The sequence below is a fragment of the Wolffia australiana genome, chromosome 3 (assembly GCF_029677425.1).
Source record: "Wolffia australiana isolate 7733 chromosome 3, ASM2967742v1".
In the NCBI taxonomy this organism is placed as follows: domain Eukaryota; kingdom Viridiplantae; phylum Streptophyta; class Magnoliopsida; order Alismatales; family Araceae; genus Wolffia; species Wolffia australiana.
Genome location: NC_135837.1, coordinates 16,483,732 through 16,497,248, shown reverse-complemented (window position 1 = coordinate 16,497,248; position 13,517 = coordinate 16,483,732). Strand labels below are relative to the sequence as shown.

The following is a 13,517-nucleotide window of genomic DNA, read 5'->3' as shown; positions in this document are numbered from 1 at the left end:
AAGAAAATATTTGGCGTCGAAGAATGATGAAAATGTACCTAACATATAGAGTGCAGAAGCTGACCTGAATTTCTCTGATTCAGGAGGGTAGAGAAACCATCTCAGATAAGGATAATACTTTAGTGTAAGATCAATTCCAAACCATAATCTATAATAAAATAACCTTGCATATTATGTATTAATCCTAGAAGTATGTATTTTTTTCACTTTTATTACGTTTAGGTCATAAAAGTTTAATCGCCCATTTAGTTTTGCTTTTTCAACTTGGCTTCCTTCCCACTTGATATACCCTCCTTCTCTCTAAGAAAATTGCATTAAAATTTTATGAAATTGGTGAAACCTCAGAGTGGATCAACCTCATTTGATCACTATTATAAGTGAAAGAGATATTTTATATTTGATGCTAGATTAATTACTGGTCCCAATCAAATTTCATGGAATTATGTGGCCTACAAGACAATAGCACTTCAATGTCACATGTAAGTACATTTAAATAATGCATGTGCATTATCATGAACTGGGGATATTTATTATGAAGTCCAAGCATATGTTCATAAATGATTGAACTTGACAAGATCATACAACAATCATCATTTATCTTTATATGTGTATCACAAACATTTCAATTCTAAGGATATCATAGAAGGAAATCTAAATATCAAAATCAAATAGCACTATTTACTCCTGCTCATATGATGATAATGGTAGATCCCATAAAAATGTGCATGGAGATAATAGGTGGGTAAACTTGTTGCTTTTTAGATAAAGATTTCACTGAAATAATCCATGAAAACATTGTGGACGTTTTATACCTGATTGTGAACCGTGTTTGTTCATGTCGTAGCTGTGTAATTAATATTTAGATTTGAGACTCCAATTATGTTGTAATTTAGTTTTTACTATGACCTACAAGTTCCAAATCATGGGATCCCAAACATTCTTAGTTCAGATGCACTGAAAAATCTATGAAAGTCACTATTCAGTCAAGATGGGATCATCTACCTTCAATATAACAGGAAATAGGTAGTGAATATTCTGCACTGAATCCTTGACCAATGTACTGTAAATATTAAAATCTAAGGTTTCATATGATTTCATAATGCATCAGTTCTAAATAAGATGACCAAATAGGTCCAAGTCATTCTAGGAGTATTGAGTGATGAGGCATTATACATGCATAGTAACTGATAAAAAAAAGGTCTGATAAAAGAGTTCCAAATCATGGGATCCCAAACATTCTTAGTTCAGATGCACTGAAAAATCTATGAAAGTCACTATTCAGTCAAGATGGGATCATCTACCTTCAATATAACAGGAAATAGGTAGTGAATATTCTGCACTGAATCCTTGACCAATGTACTGTAAATATTAAAATCTAAGGTTTCATATGATTTCATAATGCATCAGTTCTAAATAAGATGACCAAATAGGTCCAAGTCATTCTAGGAGTATTGAGTGATGAGGCATTATACATGCATAGTAACTGATAAAAAAAAGGTCTGATAAAAGAGTTCCAAATCATGGATCCCAAACATTCTTAGTTCAGATGCACTGAAAAATCTATGAAAGTCACTATTCAGTCAAGATGGGATCATCTACCTTCAATATAACAGGAAATAGGTAGTGAATATTCTGCACTGAATCCTTGACCAATGTACTGTAAATATTAAAATCTAAGGTTTCATATGATTTCATAATGCATCAGTTCTAAATAAGATGACCAAATAGGTCCAAGTCATTCTAGGAGTATTGAGTGATGAGGCATTATACATGCATAGTAACTGATAAAAAAAAAGGTCTGATAAAAGAGTTAATGAATTCTCTGTATGTTCTAGAGCACATGGTGTGGCTTGCCCCTCACATGTTGACATCTCAGGCTATCAATTGGATTAAATTGTTCAATTATTAACTAATCTGTATGTTATATATTTTTTATTTATTAAATCAGCCACGAAAGAGTTATTAGCTAGACTGGTATATGGTCTAGAACTCCCACACATGAGGTTTATTTGATTTTGGAGGATACACTTAAATACACAAAAATATATATATATATAAAGCCCCAAAAGAAGAACTTCCTCTTTTGGACAACCCTCTTCTCCGTCTTTCCATGTAGTAAAAGCAAGGAGATTTGATTTGTCCAGGACTTCTTAGATAAGTCTAGCGGTCGGACATAAGTGCATTTTGCAATGACTCGTTCAAAGAACTAAACAGATGTGAGTATTTCAAAGGTGATTCAATCATCAACATGTTTTTTATTGTATAAGTTCAATTTGATTTTTTATTCTGCTGCATGAATCTTGGGCACCCCTCCTTTCCCTCATTCCATGGAGTAAAACACAAAGGAGATTTGATGTGTCATGGACTGCTCGGATACGTCTAGAGGCTGGACATATGTGCATCTTGAAATGAATCATTCAAGGAACCAAATGGATTCGATTCCGTGTGAGTTGATTCAATCACCAGCATATATTGTTTTGTTCTAAATTTTCCATTTGATTTTTTTATTCAGCTGCACAAATCTTGGGCTGGATGGTTGATGATGGCAGAATCCAACTCCTTTATGCCTAGATTCCTCTAATCAACTCTGATGCCTCATCTTATTTCCACATTTTCTAGAATATCTGCCCTAATCGGCTCTCTCCTTTATCCATAGTTTGACTGGAATCAAGTAGCTCTCTCACCTTCCCAGTTTGATTGTTAACTGAAAAAAAGATCCTGCGTGGTAAAATATGTTCGGTATCTTGTATTGTACGTTTTGGGAGAGGCTTTGGTCTATTTTTTTATCTCAATGTGTCTTCCAGAATATCGTACATTTTAAATTCTCACCATTTGATTAGACTTGTTAGAATATGAAGGAAACTTAAGTACTGTACTTAAATACTGATTGCATTTTAATATTGTAAACTTAACTACTGTACTTTGAATGTTTCTGTGTGCAAGTTGGTAATGTCGATTTCTAATACAATGTATTGGAAATTCTGGCGTGCTTTAGGTGATTTAAAACCCAAAGAGGTACAGAAATCTTAATCAGAAATTTGAATAAAAAATATCAGGCATGGAAGTCTGAATTTCTCGTTCTCCCTCCATCCCCTTCTCTCCCCCTCGCTTTGACCTCTTTGCTGTAACATTGCCGCAGCTGCAGCGTGGTAGATACATTTTTCAGCGTCACGGCTGTCCAGACGAAGTTAGGTTAAATGTGAGATAGATCTAACTCTTTAATGCATCAAGTTTACATTATTTTCTTATTTTTCCTCTCAAGATGCGTCTGGATGTTCTTCCTCTATGATTGGTTGAGGATTTCAATCCAATCTGATAGGCCAGGCCGAACTAACTTTCAATTAACCATCTTGATCAGTTTACTTGCTCACTAGGATGCAAGCTGGCCGATTAATCAGTTTACTCAAGAGATTCATTTTTTTACCAGGATCTTAGGCTGATATTAGGCTCAGCTACAAGTTTTATATTTCTCCCATGGTAACAATATATCTTCCTCAATTGCAATGCTAAAGTTTAATATGATGTGCATCTTGTTTCCTTCAGGTAGTAAACCACTGTATTCGAGGGACCGATACTTTTAGATTTCTTCTACAGTATTCAAACAAATTAAAGCCATGGGCTTCCTCAATTATTTATAATGGATGTTCATGTATACACCTTCTCTTTAATCTCAACCATGAAATAAGGTACTGTTATTTTTTTGGATGGTGGGTCAGGATTATCTGCGTGCTGCACGCAATTAGAAAAATAAGTTATCCAAAAACTTTGCTTAACTCCAAACTCATTAAATAATTAAGCCAACCGTTTGAGGTGGGGACTGGTAAAGGTCGCGTCCGGAGACAAAAAAGTGGATTCTGTCAGGCCATCAAAGGTTCGACATGATAGAGAAAATTAATTTTTTTTTTCTTGTCCTGGATGTGGGTTTCAGGTCATGTCTCTTGGGGACGTAAAGGGGCGTATTAGATGAAGGGAAAGACTTTGCAACTTGCTGTGGCAAGTTGAGCTTGGGTGGGTTATCTCAATTGAAGACGGCTCTGCCAAGTGATAATGCCAAACAACAAGGCAGGGAAGCGGTTTCCGGTTAGAGAGAGAAAGACATGAATATTTATAATATTAGTGGAGACGGATATTTTCGAAGGCCTTGCAACCCAAAAGAACCCTTCCTTTACCGAGGAGGGCAAAAAAAAGGAAGAAGAAACTGGTCACAGCTGCCCTCTCGATCCAAATAACCCGCTTCATCTTCATCTTCATCATCATCATCATCATTATCATTATCATCATCATCATCTCCGTTGTCGTCTCACCGCAGCAGCATCCTCGGCCCTGTGTACTTGGCTCCCACAACGCTGAACTCTTCTGGTTTCTCCGTTTCTTCCAGCCACTCCAGGCCCTTCTCACCCGGCGACCCATCTGCAAACACCCATGATCATGATCATGATCATGATGATAATCGTGCGCATGCTGAAAATGATAGTAAGCATGATGATGTAGATGACGGTAAGCATCACTACGACGATGATAATAGTCAGCAAACATGAAGATGAGGATAATAGGAAGCCTGATGACGTGATAGTAAGCATGCTGGTAAAGATTATAGTAAGCGGATAGCGATGATGGCAAGCATGATGACGATAATGAAGATAAGCATGATGATGACGGTGATGATACCAGAGAAGCGCGAGAAGGGGAAAGAGGCATGATGATAATGATAATAAGCATGATGATGATGATGATAGTAAGCATGATGATGATAATGATAGTAAGCATGATGATGATGATGATAGTAAGCATGATGATGATGATGATGATAGTAAGCATGATGATGTTGATGACAGTAAGCATGACTACGACGATGATAATAGTAAGCAAACATGAAGATGAGGATGACAGGAAGCCTGATGACGTGATAGTAAGCGTGTCCATAAAGATTATAGTAAGCAGATAGCGATGATGGTAAGCATGATGACGATAAGCATGATGATGATGGTGATGGTACCAGAGAAACGCGAGAAGGGGAAGGAGGCGTAGTAAGTGCAGTGCCGGCCCTCGATGTCGTCGTAGGGGGGGCCGAGGACGTCGAGAACGGCGCATGCCGTAACTGCGGTGAAGCAGTGGATGTTGCCTCCCTTGTTCGGATACAGTATCGATGTCTCGCATGGAGCCGTTAACGTTGCATCCGCATGTACCTTCGCCAGCCGCATCCTCGGTGGCGCTCCAACTTTTCATGTTCAAAGAGAGAGAGATACATTAATAAGAGAGAGAGATGGTGATACAGAACGGACTGAGGTGAGATGGGATACTCGTACATGAGAGAGAGATGGATGGAGAGAGAAGTGGACGATGGAGAGAGAGAGAGATGACGAGAGAGAGAGAGAGTGGAAGATGGAGAGAGAGAGATGATGAGAGAAGGGTGGAAGATGGAGAGAGATATGACGAAAAAGAGAGAGAGAGAGAGAGAGAGTGGAAGATGGAGAGAGAAGAGTGAAAGATGGAGAGAGATATGACGAGAAAGAGAGAGAGAGAGAGTGGAAGATGGGGAGAGAGAGATGAAGAGAGAAGAGTGAAAGATGGAGAGAGATATGACAAGAAAGAGAGAGAGAGATGAAGAGAGACGAGAGTAAGATGGAGAGAGAGAGGGCGAGAAAGAGAGAGAGATGAAGAGAGAAGAGTGGAAGATGGAGAGAGAGATGGCGAGAAAGAGAGAGAGATGAAGAGAGAGAGTGGAAGATGGTGAGAGAGAGTGGAATATGGAGAGAGAGAGAGATGGCGAGAAAGAGAGAGAGATGAAGAGAGAGAGTGGAATATGGAGAGAGAGATGGCGAGAAAGAGAGAGAAATGAAGAGAGTGTGGAATATGGAGAAAGAGAGAGAGATGGCGAGAAAGAGAGAGAAATGAAGAGAGTGTGGAATACGGAGAAAGAGAGAGAGATGGCGAGAAAGAGGGAGAAATGAAGAGAGAGTGGAATATGAAGAGAGAGAGAGAGAGATGAAGAGAGAAAGAGAGGGCGAGAAAGAGAGAGACAGATGAAGAGAGAGAGGGGACAAAAATCTCGGGTGCATTAAAGAGTAAGTACCGCAAGGATAGCTGCCATCGCTGACCCAGTCGTAAGATTTAATGTGCATCGATCCAAAGAGCAGCTTGCTGAAGACAGTCATCCCAGGATGGTTGTGAAGAGGGATGACCGCCGTCGGGGGAAAGCAGAAGATGCCCATCTGAAAGATAAACATTCCTCGTAAGTACAAAGAACCCAGACAAAAAATCACCCAAAACGACGAAGAACGAGATCAAGGGATTGATCGATGCCTCACCGAGAATCTATCCGACTCGTAAATATGCAAATAAGTCACCGGCGGTCGGCCAAGACCGCCGGTGCCTCGAAAAAACGATACTTTCGAACTCAATCCAACGTCCCCCGGCCTCATCTCATCTGTAAACAAGCGATTAATCTCCAGAAATCCCCAAATTTCACCACAGTTCACAGAAAATAGAGCCGAATCTCGGAGAAGGCGGTACCGAGCACGGATTTGACGCGCGCGACGCCTGCCGGTGAGGGGGGGACGCCGGTGGCGGCGTCGGAGAAGACCTCCTTGCACGCATCGTAGAGCTTCTGCATCAACCCTCGCGGCATCGGTGTAGAACTCGGCCGACTGCTCCTCCGAAATCTCCGAGGACGGCAAAATCAAAGCGCGGGTGGCTTCGAAGCTTCTTCTTCCACCCTCATCGAGCGAAATCTCGTAGATCAAACGATGAAATCGAAAATCGAAAGGCTACGATGAACTTGAACGGCGATGGCGCCACGACAATGTCGTGGAAGAGCGAGAGCGAGAAGCGTCGTCGGTAGATACCGTTTCTAGGGAGCTAAAACCAGGGGCCATGGAAGTTTGGAGAATCCGCTTTCCTGTGGGCTCCCTCAAAAACTGCTCTCTCTCTCTCCTCTTTCTCTCTCTAGATATAGTAAAAAATTGTCCCTTGTCCCCCCTTTGAAGTGCTTTTTTGTGCTACTTTCTCTCTCTGTACTCTCTTTCTTTCTCTAGATATAATAAATAATTATCCCTTGTCTCCCTTTAAATTGATGTTCTGTTCAGCTTTCTCTCTCTCTTCCTAGACAATATTTCTCTCTCTAAATATAATATATAGTTGTCTAGAGGGAGTGCTGTTACTGCGCAGCTTTTACCCTTTGAAGTAGGAATGGTAGATGACAAATTTGAAACGGGACTGAACGGTCTGCCCATGGCATTTGATTCCGCCGTCCCACCCATCATTCGTCCCGATTCATCATTGTCACCGTTCCGTCATCAGTCCCATTTGTCATTCCTCTGTGACAAAAAACACAATAGACAGAGAGAGTACAATTGAGAGAGAGAGAGAGAGCAAAAGGACATAGAGGGTGATGGAGTGTGCTAGCCCACTCCATTGGAGACATCTTCGGAGCCGCCATCATCATCGTCATTGATAGCCCCGCCGGTTTGCGTCCAGCCGGGCAAGCACGCCAAGGCAAAGGTGAAACACCCAGGTTCAAATACCCGTAAAGCACGTCCGCGTATCCAACCATTTTGATTTTTGTCGGCACGTGCTTCTTATGTTCGTTGTTTTACCGTGTTCGTGTTCATTATCTCCGTGTTTGTCGTGTCATGTACGTATCGTCATGTGTCATGTCATTTTGTGTCATCAAACGTGCATCAGACATATGGTTAGTTCTGTGTTAAGAAGGGGAGGTCCCTATGTGTCGAACGTGCATCGATGCCAGAGCCAATGAGGATCGGCCCCATCGACAATCCTCATTGACTCTGGCTTCGATGGTCCTCATATCAGGGTTGGTTATGCGGTCCGGTCCAAGTTTTCTGGCCGACGTGCAAATTTTTCGATTTCACAAAAACGCGGATCGATGGCCGGTGTGAATTTGTGCGACAAAATTGGACCGCCCATCGCACCAGTTCGCACATTTGAAATGCTAACGGATGTCGCCCGACTTTAATTGGAGATCTGGCCCTCCGCTTCTCTATCTTCCATATTTCCCTTAGAAAAATCATAGGAAAATCCAAATTAATTAGATAAGACCCTTCAAATATTTTTCTTGGATTTTTACGCCTACAAAAAGTGATTGAGAGCTGTTTTAAAGGCATATTTGCAACCAAAATTTAAAAAGAGTCCCTCGAACTTTAGGAATTACTCTAAACTCCTATTTTCCTTATAATTATATCTTTTATATATTTAAAAGTTCATTTCTTCCTCGAATAGATTCTCATAAAATTCAATAAAATTCTAGAAAAATCTATAAAAATCAGTTATTCATCCCCACATTAAGTAACATTCAATTTAAAATTTAAAACTTCCATTTTCATTTAAATAGAGTTATTCCAAGCTTAAATAAATTCCATAAAATTCATAAATTAACAGAAAAATTATAATAAAATCAGAATTCACTTAGAATAATAATTAACATGTTAATAAATTCCATAAAATGGATAATTTTTTGCTAATTACTTGAATTAAATACTGAATTCAGTGTGTTATCAGCTTATATGTTATTTTAATCTGAAACTAGATAATAATTAAAGCGGATGTAAATATTAGGACATTATGTTTAAAATTTTAGGAACATTATTCATTAGGTGTTAGGTGGGCTTATCATTAGAAAAAATAATATAATTTCGAGATTAAGTAGATTATATGTTAATTTAATATGAAAGTAGATAGTAATTATAGTGGTTGTAAATCTAGGGACATTATGTTAAGAATATTAGGAACATTAGGTGTTAGGTGGGATTATTAGTAGAAAAAACATTATGATTTTGAGATTACCTAGATTATATGTTTATTTAATCGGAAAGTAGATAGTAAGTATAGTGGTTGTAAATCTAGGGACATTATGTTAAGAATTTTAGGAACATTAGTAATTAGGTGGGATTATTAGTAGAAAAAACATTATGATTTTGAGATTAACTAGATTATATGTTTATATAATATGATAATAATTATCGTGGTTGTAATTCTAAGGAAATTATGTTATGAATTTTAGGAGCATTAGGCGTTAGGTAGGCTTATTATTAGAAAAAAACAATATGAACTCGAGATTAATTAGATTATATGTTAATTTAATCTGAAAGTTTTTTTAAGCAAAATCACGGTGCCGGGTACGTCCAACCCTGCGGTTGTGCCCATAGACCGATCCAGCCATGCCCTGGATGCCACCCAGGGGTATTTTATTGATGAAATAGATTGTTCACAAGCATTTGTAGGCGTGGAGCAAGCATAAATATTCCAATTACACTTAGACCCCACTCATCCACGCCCATGTGCGGGAACAAGAAAAGATACATAAATGATACATGGCAGCTGCTCGGAGAAGGTCGCTCGTGCTTGCGTCTTCTCGGATCTCACCACGGCGGTGTTGGTGCATGGAGTGTGGGGGACCCTTACCCCCGTCGACAGGTGGTGTCGATGAGGTGCGTGGCGGGGATATTAGTCAGGCGAGAGAGCGAGTGCTTCTGCCTCCTGCACTACATGCACGACGCCAATCGTGGGGCCGATCTCAAGGAGATGTGCATGCAGGCCAGCAGGAGAATGGGGACCTGACGTAGCAGATGCAATGCATGGAGTGCAGACCAATACGTCGACTACAGATTCCAGTGTTGAGGTGCACGACAAATGGGGCAATCAGTCGAGAGGGTAAGCTTGCCCGCTGCCAACACTCCATGCAATCAGCCACTCTCGCGGCCTCTCCTTCGATAGTGTGCGACGCATTTGAAGAGCAGACAAGCCAACGCGTTCAATGCGATAGCATCCACGAGTAACCGGAGGGAGATCCCCCCAAGAAAAGAAAAGGGAGGTAGGGGTTCGTATGTATACTACATGGTTGGCAAGTGCATCTGCTGTCTGATTTCCCTCGCGTAGCTGGTGACGAACACTAGTTGTGCGAGGGCGGCACCGCATGATGTCCTGTCATACACACTCAAGCCGCCACTGGGAGAATCTACCTGCACGAAGCATGTCAACTAATACTTGTGAGTCCGATTCTACGACGATATTTTAAAGGTTTCATACCTCGTAGAGGAGTAAACCATCATGTATCGCCATAGCCTCGGCTACTGTATTAGTCTGAATGTCATAAAAAGACAAAAATGTAAAGATAATACTCCCTATATGGTCACGGGGGATACTGCCTCCCCGACTAGTCCCAGATTCCCTTTGGCCGTACCATCCACATTCAGTTTGAGGGCGTCAATTGGTGGTGGATGCCAACGAATAACCTGTAGCCAAATCTGAATGGAGGCGAGGGTCACCAAAATGCCCTAAGAGCAAAGGAGGTCGCATGCAAGGGCTGAGCCGTGGGTGTGAAGTAGTAGAAGATGGTGTGCCATATCTGTTGCTTTACTTGTTGCATGATATCCAAGGCGTGCATGTGAGTTCCTGCAAAACAAGAAGAATTTTTCCATTTCCATATCTCCTGTAGTAAGTAAGTTATGATGACGTGGAGAAAGGGGCTCCGTTTAGAGCGTGTTGGCAAGAGATACATCTTGCCAAAACACTCTTAACGGTGTTAGAGTATTGGAGGTACTGAGGACTGGACGTGAATGGTGTGTGATTTGGCGTCAACAGTCTAGGGTTGTCTCACTAGGGAAGAAAAGGTGCTCCATAGTCTCAGCCTTGGGAGATGCGGGGCAACAATGGCAACAAAAACTGAGGGAGTGACTGATACGGGTCACTCGATCATCAGACAGAAGGCTACGATGCAGGAGTCTCCAAAAAAAGGAGACGCGAGTAATGATCGTTGGATGCCAAATGCGGCGACCCCAGGGATGGATGCGGGATTTCTCACAAAAATGTTCCCAAGAATATCTACAAGAGTAGGACACATTGAGGGTAAGTGTCCGAAAGCCACGGTCGTGAGTGCTCCCAATGGGAGTACACTGAGCTTAGGATAACATGTCTAATGGGAGGCCACGCTGCTCCCAAAGGTGGTGCATGTTTCCTGTGAGCAACTTTGCCACGGTCAGTCGTAGGTAATGTGGTACAAGTGGGGCTGATGGGCTAAAGGCTCCTCTACAAGCCATGTGTCATACCCGGCGCTAACCACACCTTGACCCAGATGCCAACGTGTGACCTTAGCTATCTCTAGCCAATGTTGCTGCCAAGTTCACCATCTACAAGGGCCCCAGATATCCATCTCTCTACGAGCCCACTCACCATAATTGGTTGAGATGAAACTCCCCAATGGGTAGTGTGTGGTACGCATACGCCACACGAGTTTCTTCTGAAGCATGTCTTGGACATCCTGAAGGCATCTGATTCCTAGACCCCCTCTAGTTAGATGCGTCCTTTAGAGGATAGAAAATGAAGTTTCCATCCCTCTAGTTTCTTCCTCATTTTGGCCAACAAGGCATCGAAATAATGATGCCTAGTCCGTCCGAGAAAGATAGGGCATCCAAGATAATTGAAAAAGGAGGCACCCTCATGTGTATCGGGTATAGTGTTGGATAATCTGAGAGTGCTTTACAGTGGTGGATGGACATACCATAAAGCTGCTCTTTAAGGCATTGACGAGATGGCCAGAAGCCTGCTTGTACGTAGTGAGAACACTCATGAGTTCCTTAATTGATTAGATCCATTAAGGAAAAGGATGACATCATCTGCAAATAAGGAGTGCGAGAGGATCGGGCATCCCCTTTTCATAAAATATAGTTGGATGAAGTCGTGGGCGATCACTCGTGTGAGTGACCAACTGAAAACCTCCTCCATCAATATGAAAAGGGTGGGTGAGATGGGATCACCTTGTCATAGACCCCTCGTGGCCGTAAAGAAGCCAGTGGAGTTTTCGTCCATTAGGAGAGAGAAGTGATTCTCTGTAATGCAAACATTGATGAGAGTAATGAATACATCAGTGAATCCAAAGCGACGTAACACTTCGGAAAGAAAACTCCACTCGACTCGATCAAAAGCCTTTTCTATATCCAATTTGATGATGACATTTGAACCTCGAATATGAGAAATTAAGGATTGGGCTAACTCATGAACTAACATGATACTTTCATGAATCTGTCGACCCTTGCCAAAACCGCACTGTTTAGCTGAAATGAGTCTATCAAGGAAGGTCCCTAGTTGATTTGTAATGATCCTAGATGCAACTTTATTGCATACATTACGAAGACTAATAGGACGAAAGTCTCTAAATGATGCTCGATCCTCCACTTTTGGTATAAGCGCCAAGAAAGTGGATTTCTTGCTTTGAATTAAGATTTTACGTGTGAAAATTACCTTGATAGCAAGCACTAAATCCGTGACTACGATATCCCAACATGTTATACAGAATTCTGCTGAGAATCTATCCGGCCCCAAAGCATTGTTCCTACACAAGGAAAAGACTTCCTCCTTGATCTCTACTCACACAGGAAGGGTTGTGAGTAGTGTGTTTTCTTGTTCGATCACTAAATGAGTATAGTGCTATTAAGAAAACAATGGTTGAGCCGCTCAAACATACGCGCATCTGTCTGGCGCTCATTACACCATGTCCACTTCTCACCTATGGTGGGAGGCTCCACGAGGGATGTCTAATGAATAAAATCATTAAATGTTTGCATAGATCATAAACCTAGGCGGTCGGCCTCCCTGGCGTTCTCTGGTTGCTCGTATGTAGTTGAAATCCCCAACTATAAACCACGAGGGAGGTCAATAAGTCGTGGGTGGGCCTGGATATGTAGAGTGAGTTCCTCTCAGAGGGCCTCCCGCACTAGATGTCTATGCGAGGCGCAGACTACCGTGAGCGTGTAGGGCTTCGGGGTGTACGGCATGTCAAAAGTAACGTGTTGCATCCCTTCGACAAGTAATTTCAACAAATAATCTCGCTTTCCAAAAAACCAGATCTTATTCGAGGAATGGTAGTAAACATGATCCATTCTGAGTTTCCTCGCAATGGAATGAGAGTGATCTAATGTAGTCATCAGCTGAATAAGTCCAACTATCCCTAGGTTGCGCTTTTTGATTAGAGAAAGGAGATGTGACTGGGTTAGAGGGTTTCTGATCCCTCTGCAATTCCAAACAAGACTTAGAATCATAAAGCTATCGGCTAGCGTGACGCACCCTCGATCAGGTGTAATCTGAAAGTAGAAAATAATTAAAGTGGTATTGAATCTAAGGACATTATGTTAAAAAATTTAGGAACATTATTCATTAGTTGTTAGGTGGGCTTATTATTAGGAAAAATAATACGATTTTGAGATTAAATTGCTTATTAGTCAATTGGATCTGAAAGTAGATAATAATTATAATGGTTGTAAATCTTAGGGCATTATGTTCAAAATTATGGGCTGTTTATGAAAATGAAGTCAAAATGGCACTGGAATGTCACCAAACAGTTTACAAAACATTGTTCCAATATATCACCATGCTAATCAACCCTTGGATACTCATCGTTATCTTTGTCATCTCTGTTGCTACCATCATTGGCATCCTCATCCGCTCGCCACCAACACTTCAGTGTCATGAGTAGCTCAATGCTTTCTGTTGTCAACATTGTTCAC

The 13,517-nt window shown here is 41.2% G+C and overlaps 1 protein-coding gene across 1 annotated transcript; it reads right to left on the bottom strand.

Moving 5' to 3' along the window:
• Window positions 1-4,094: 4,094 nt before the first annotated feature.
• LOC144701084 (2-aminoethanethiol dioxygenase, putative (DUF1637)) lies at window positions 4,095-6,855 on the bottom strand. The gene is made up of 5 exons (XM_078572779.1): window positions 6,514-6,855; window positions 6,309-6,427; window positions 6,074-6,212; window positions 4,997-5,218; window positions 4,095-4,410 (listed from the first exon to the last, which is right to left on the bottom strand). Exons 1-5 carry the CDS (start codon window positions 6,626-6,628, stop codon window positions 4,301-4,303), a joined length of 705 nt encoding a protein of 234 aa, XP_078428905.1. The 5' UTR covers window positions 6,629-6,855; the 3' UTR covers window positions 4,095-4,300.
• Window positions 6,856-13,517: the final 6,662 nt, after the last annotated feature.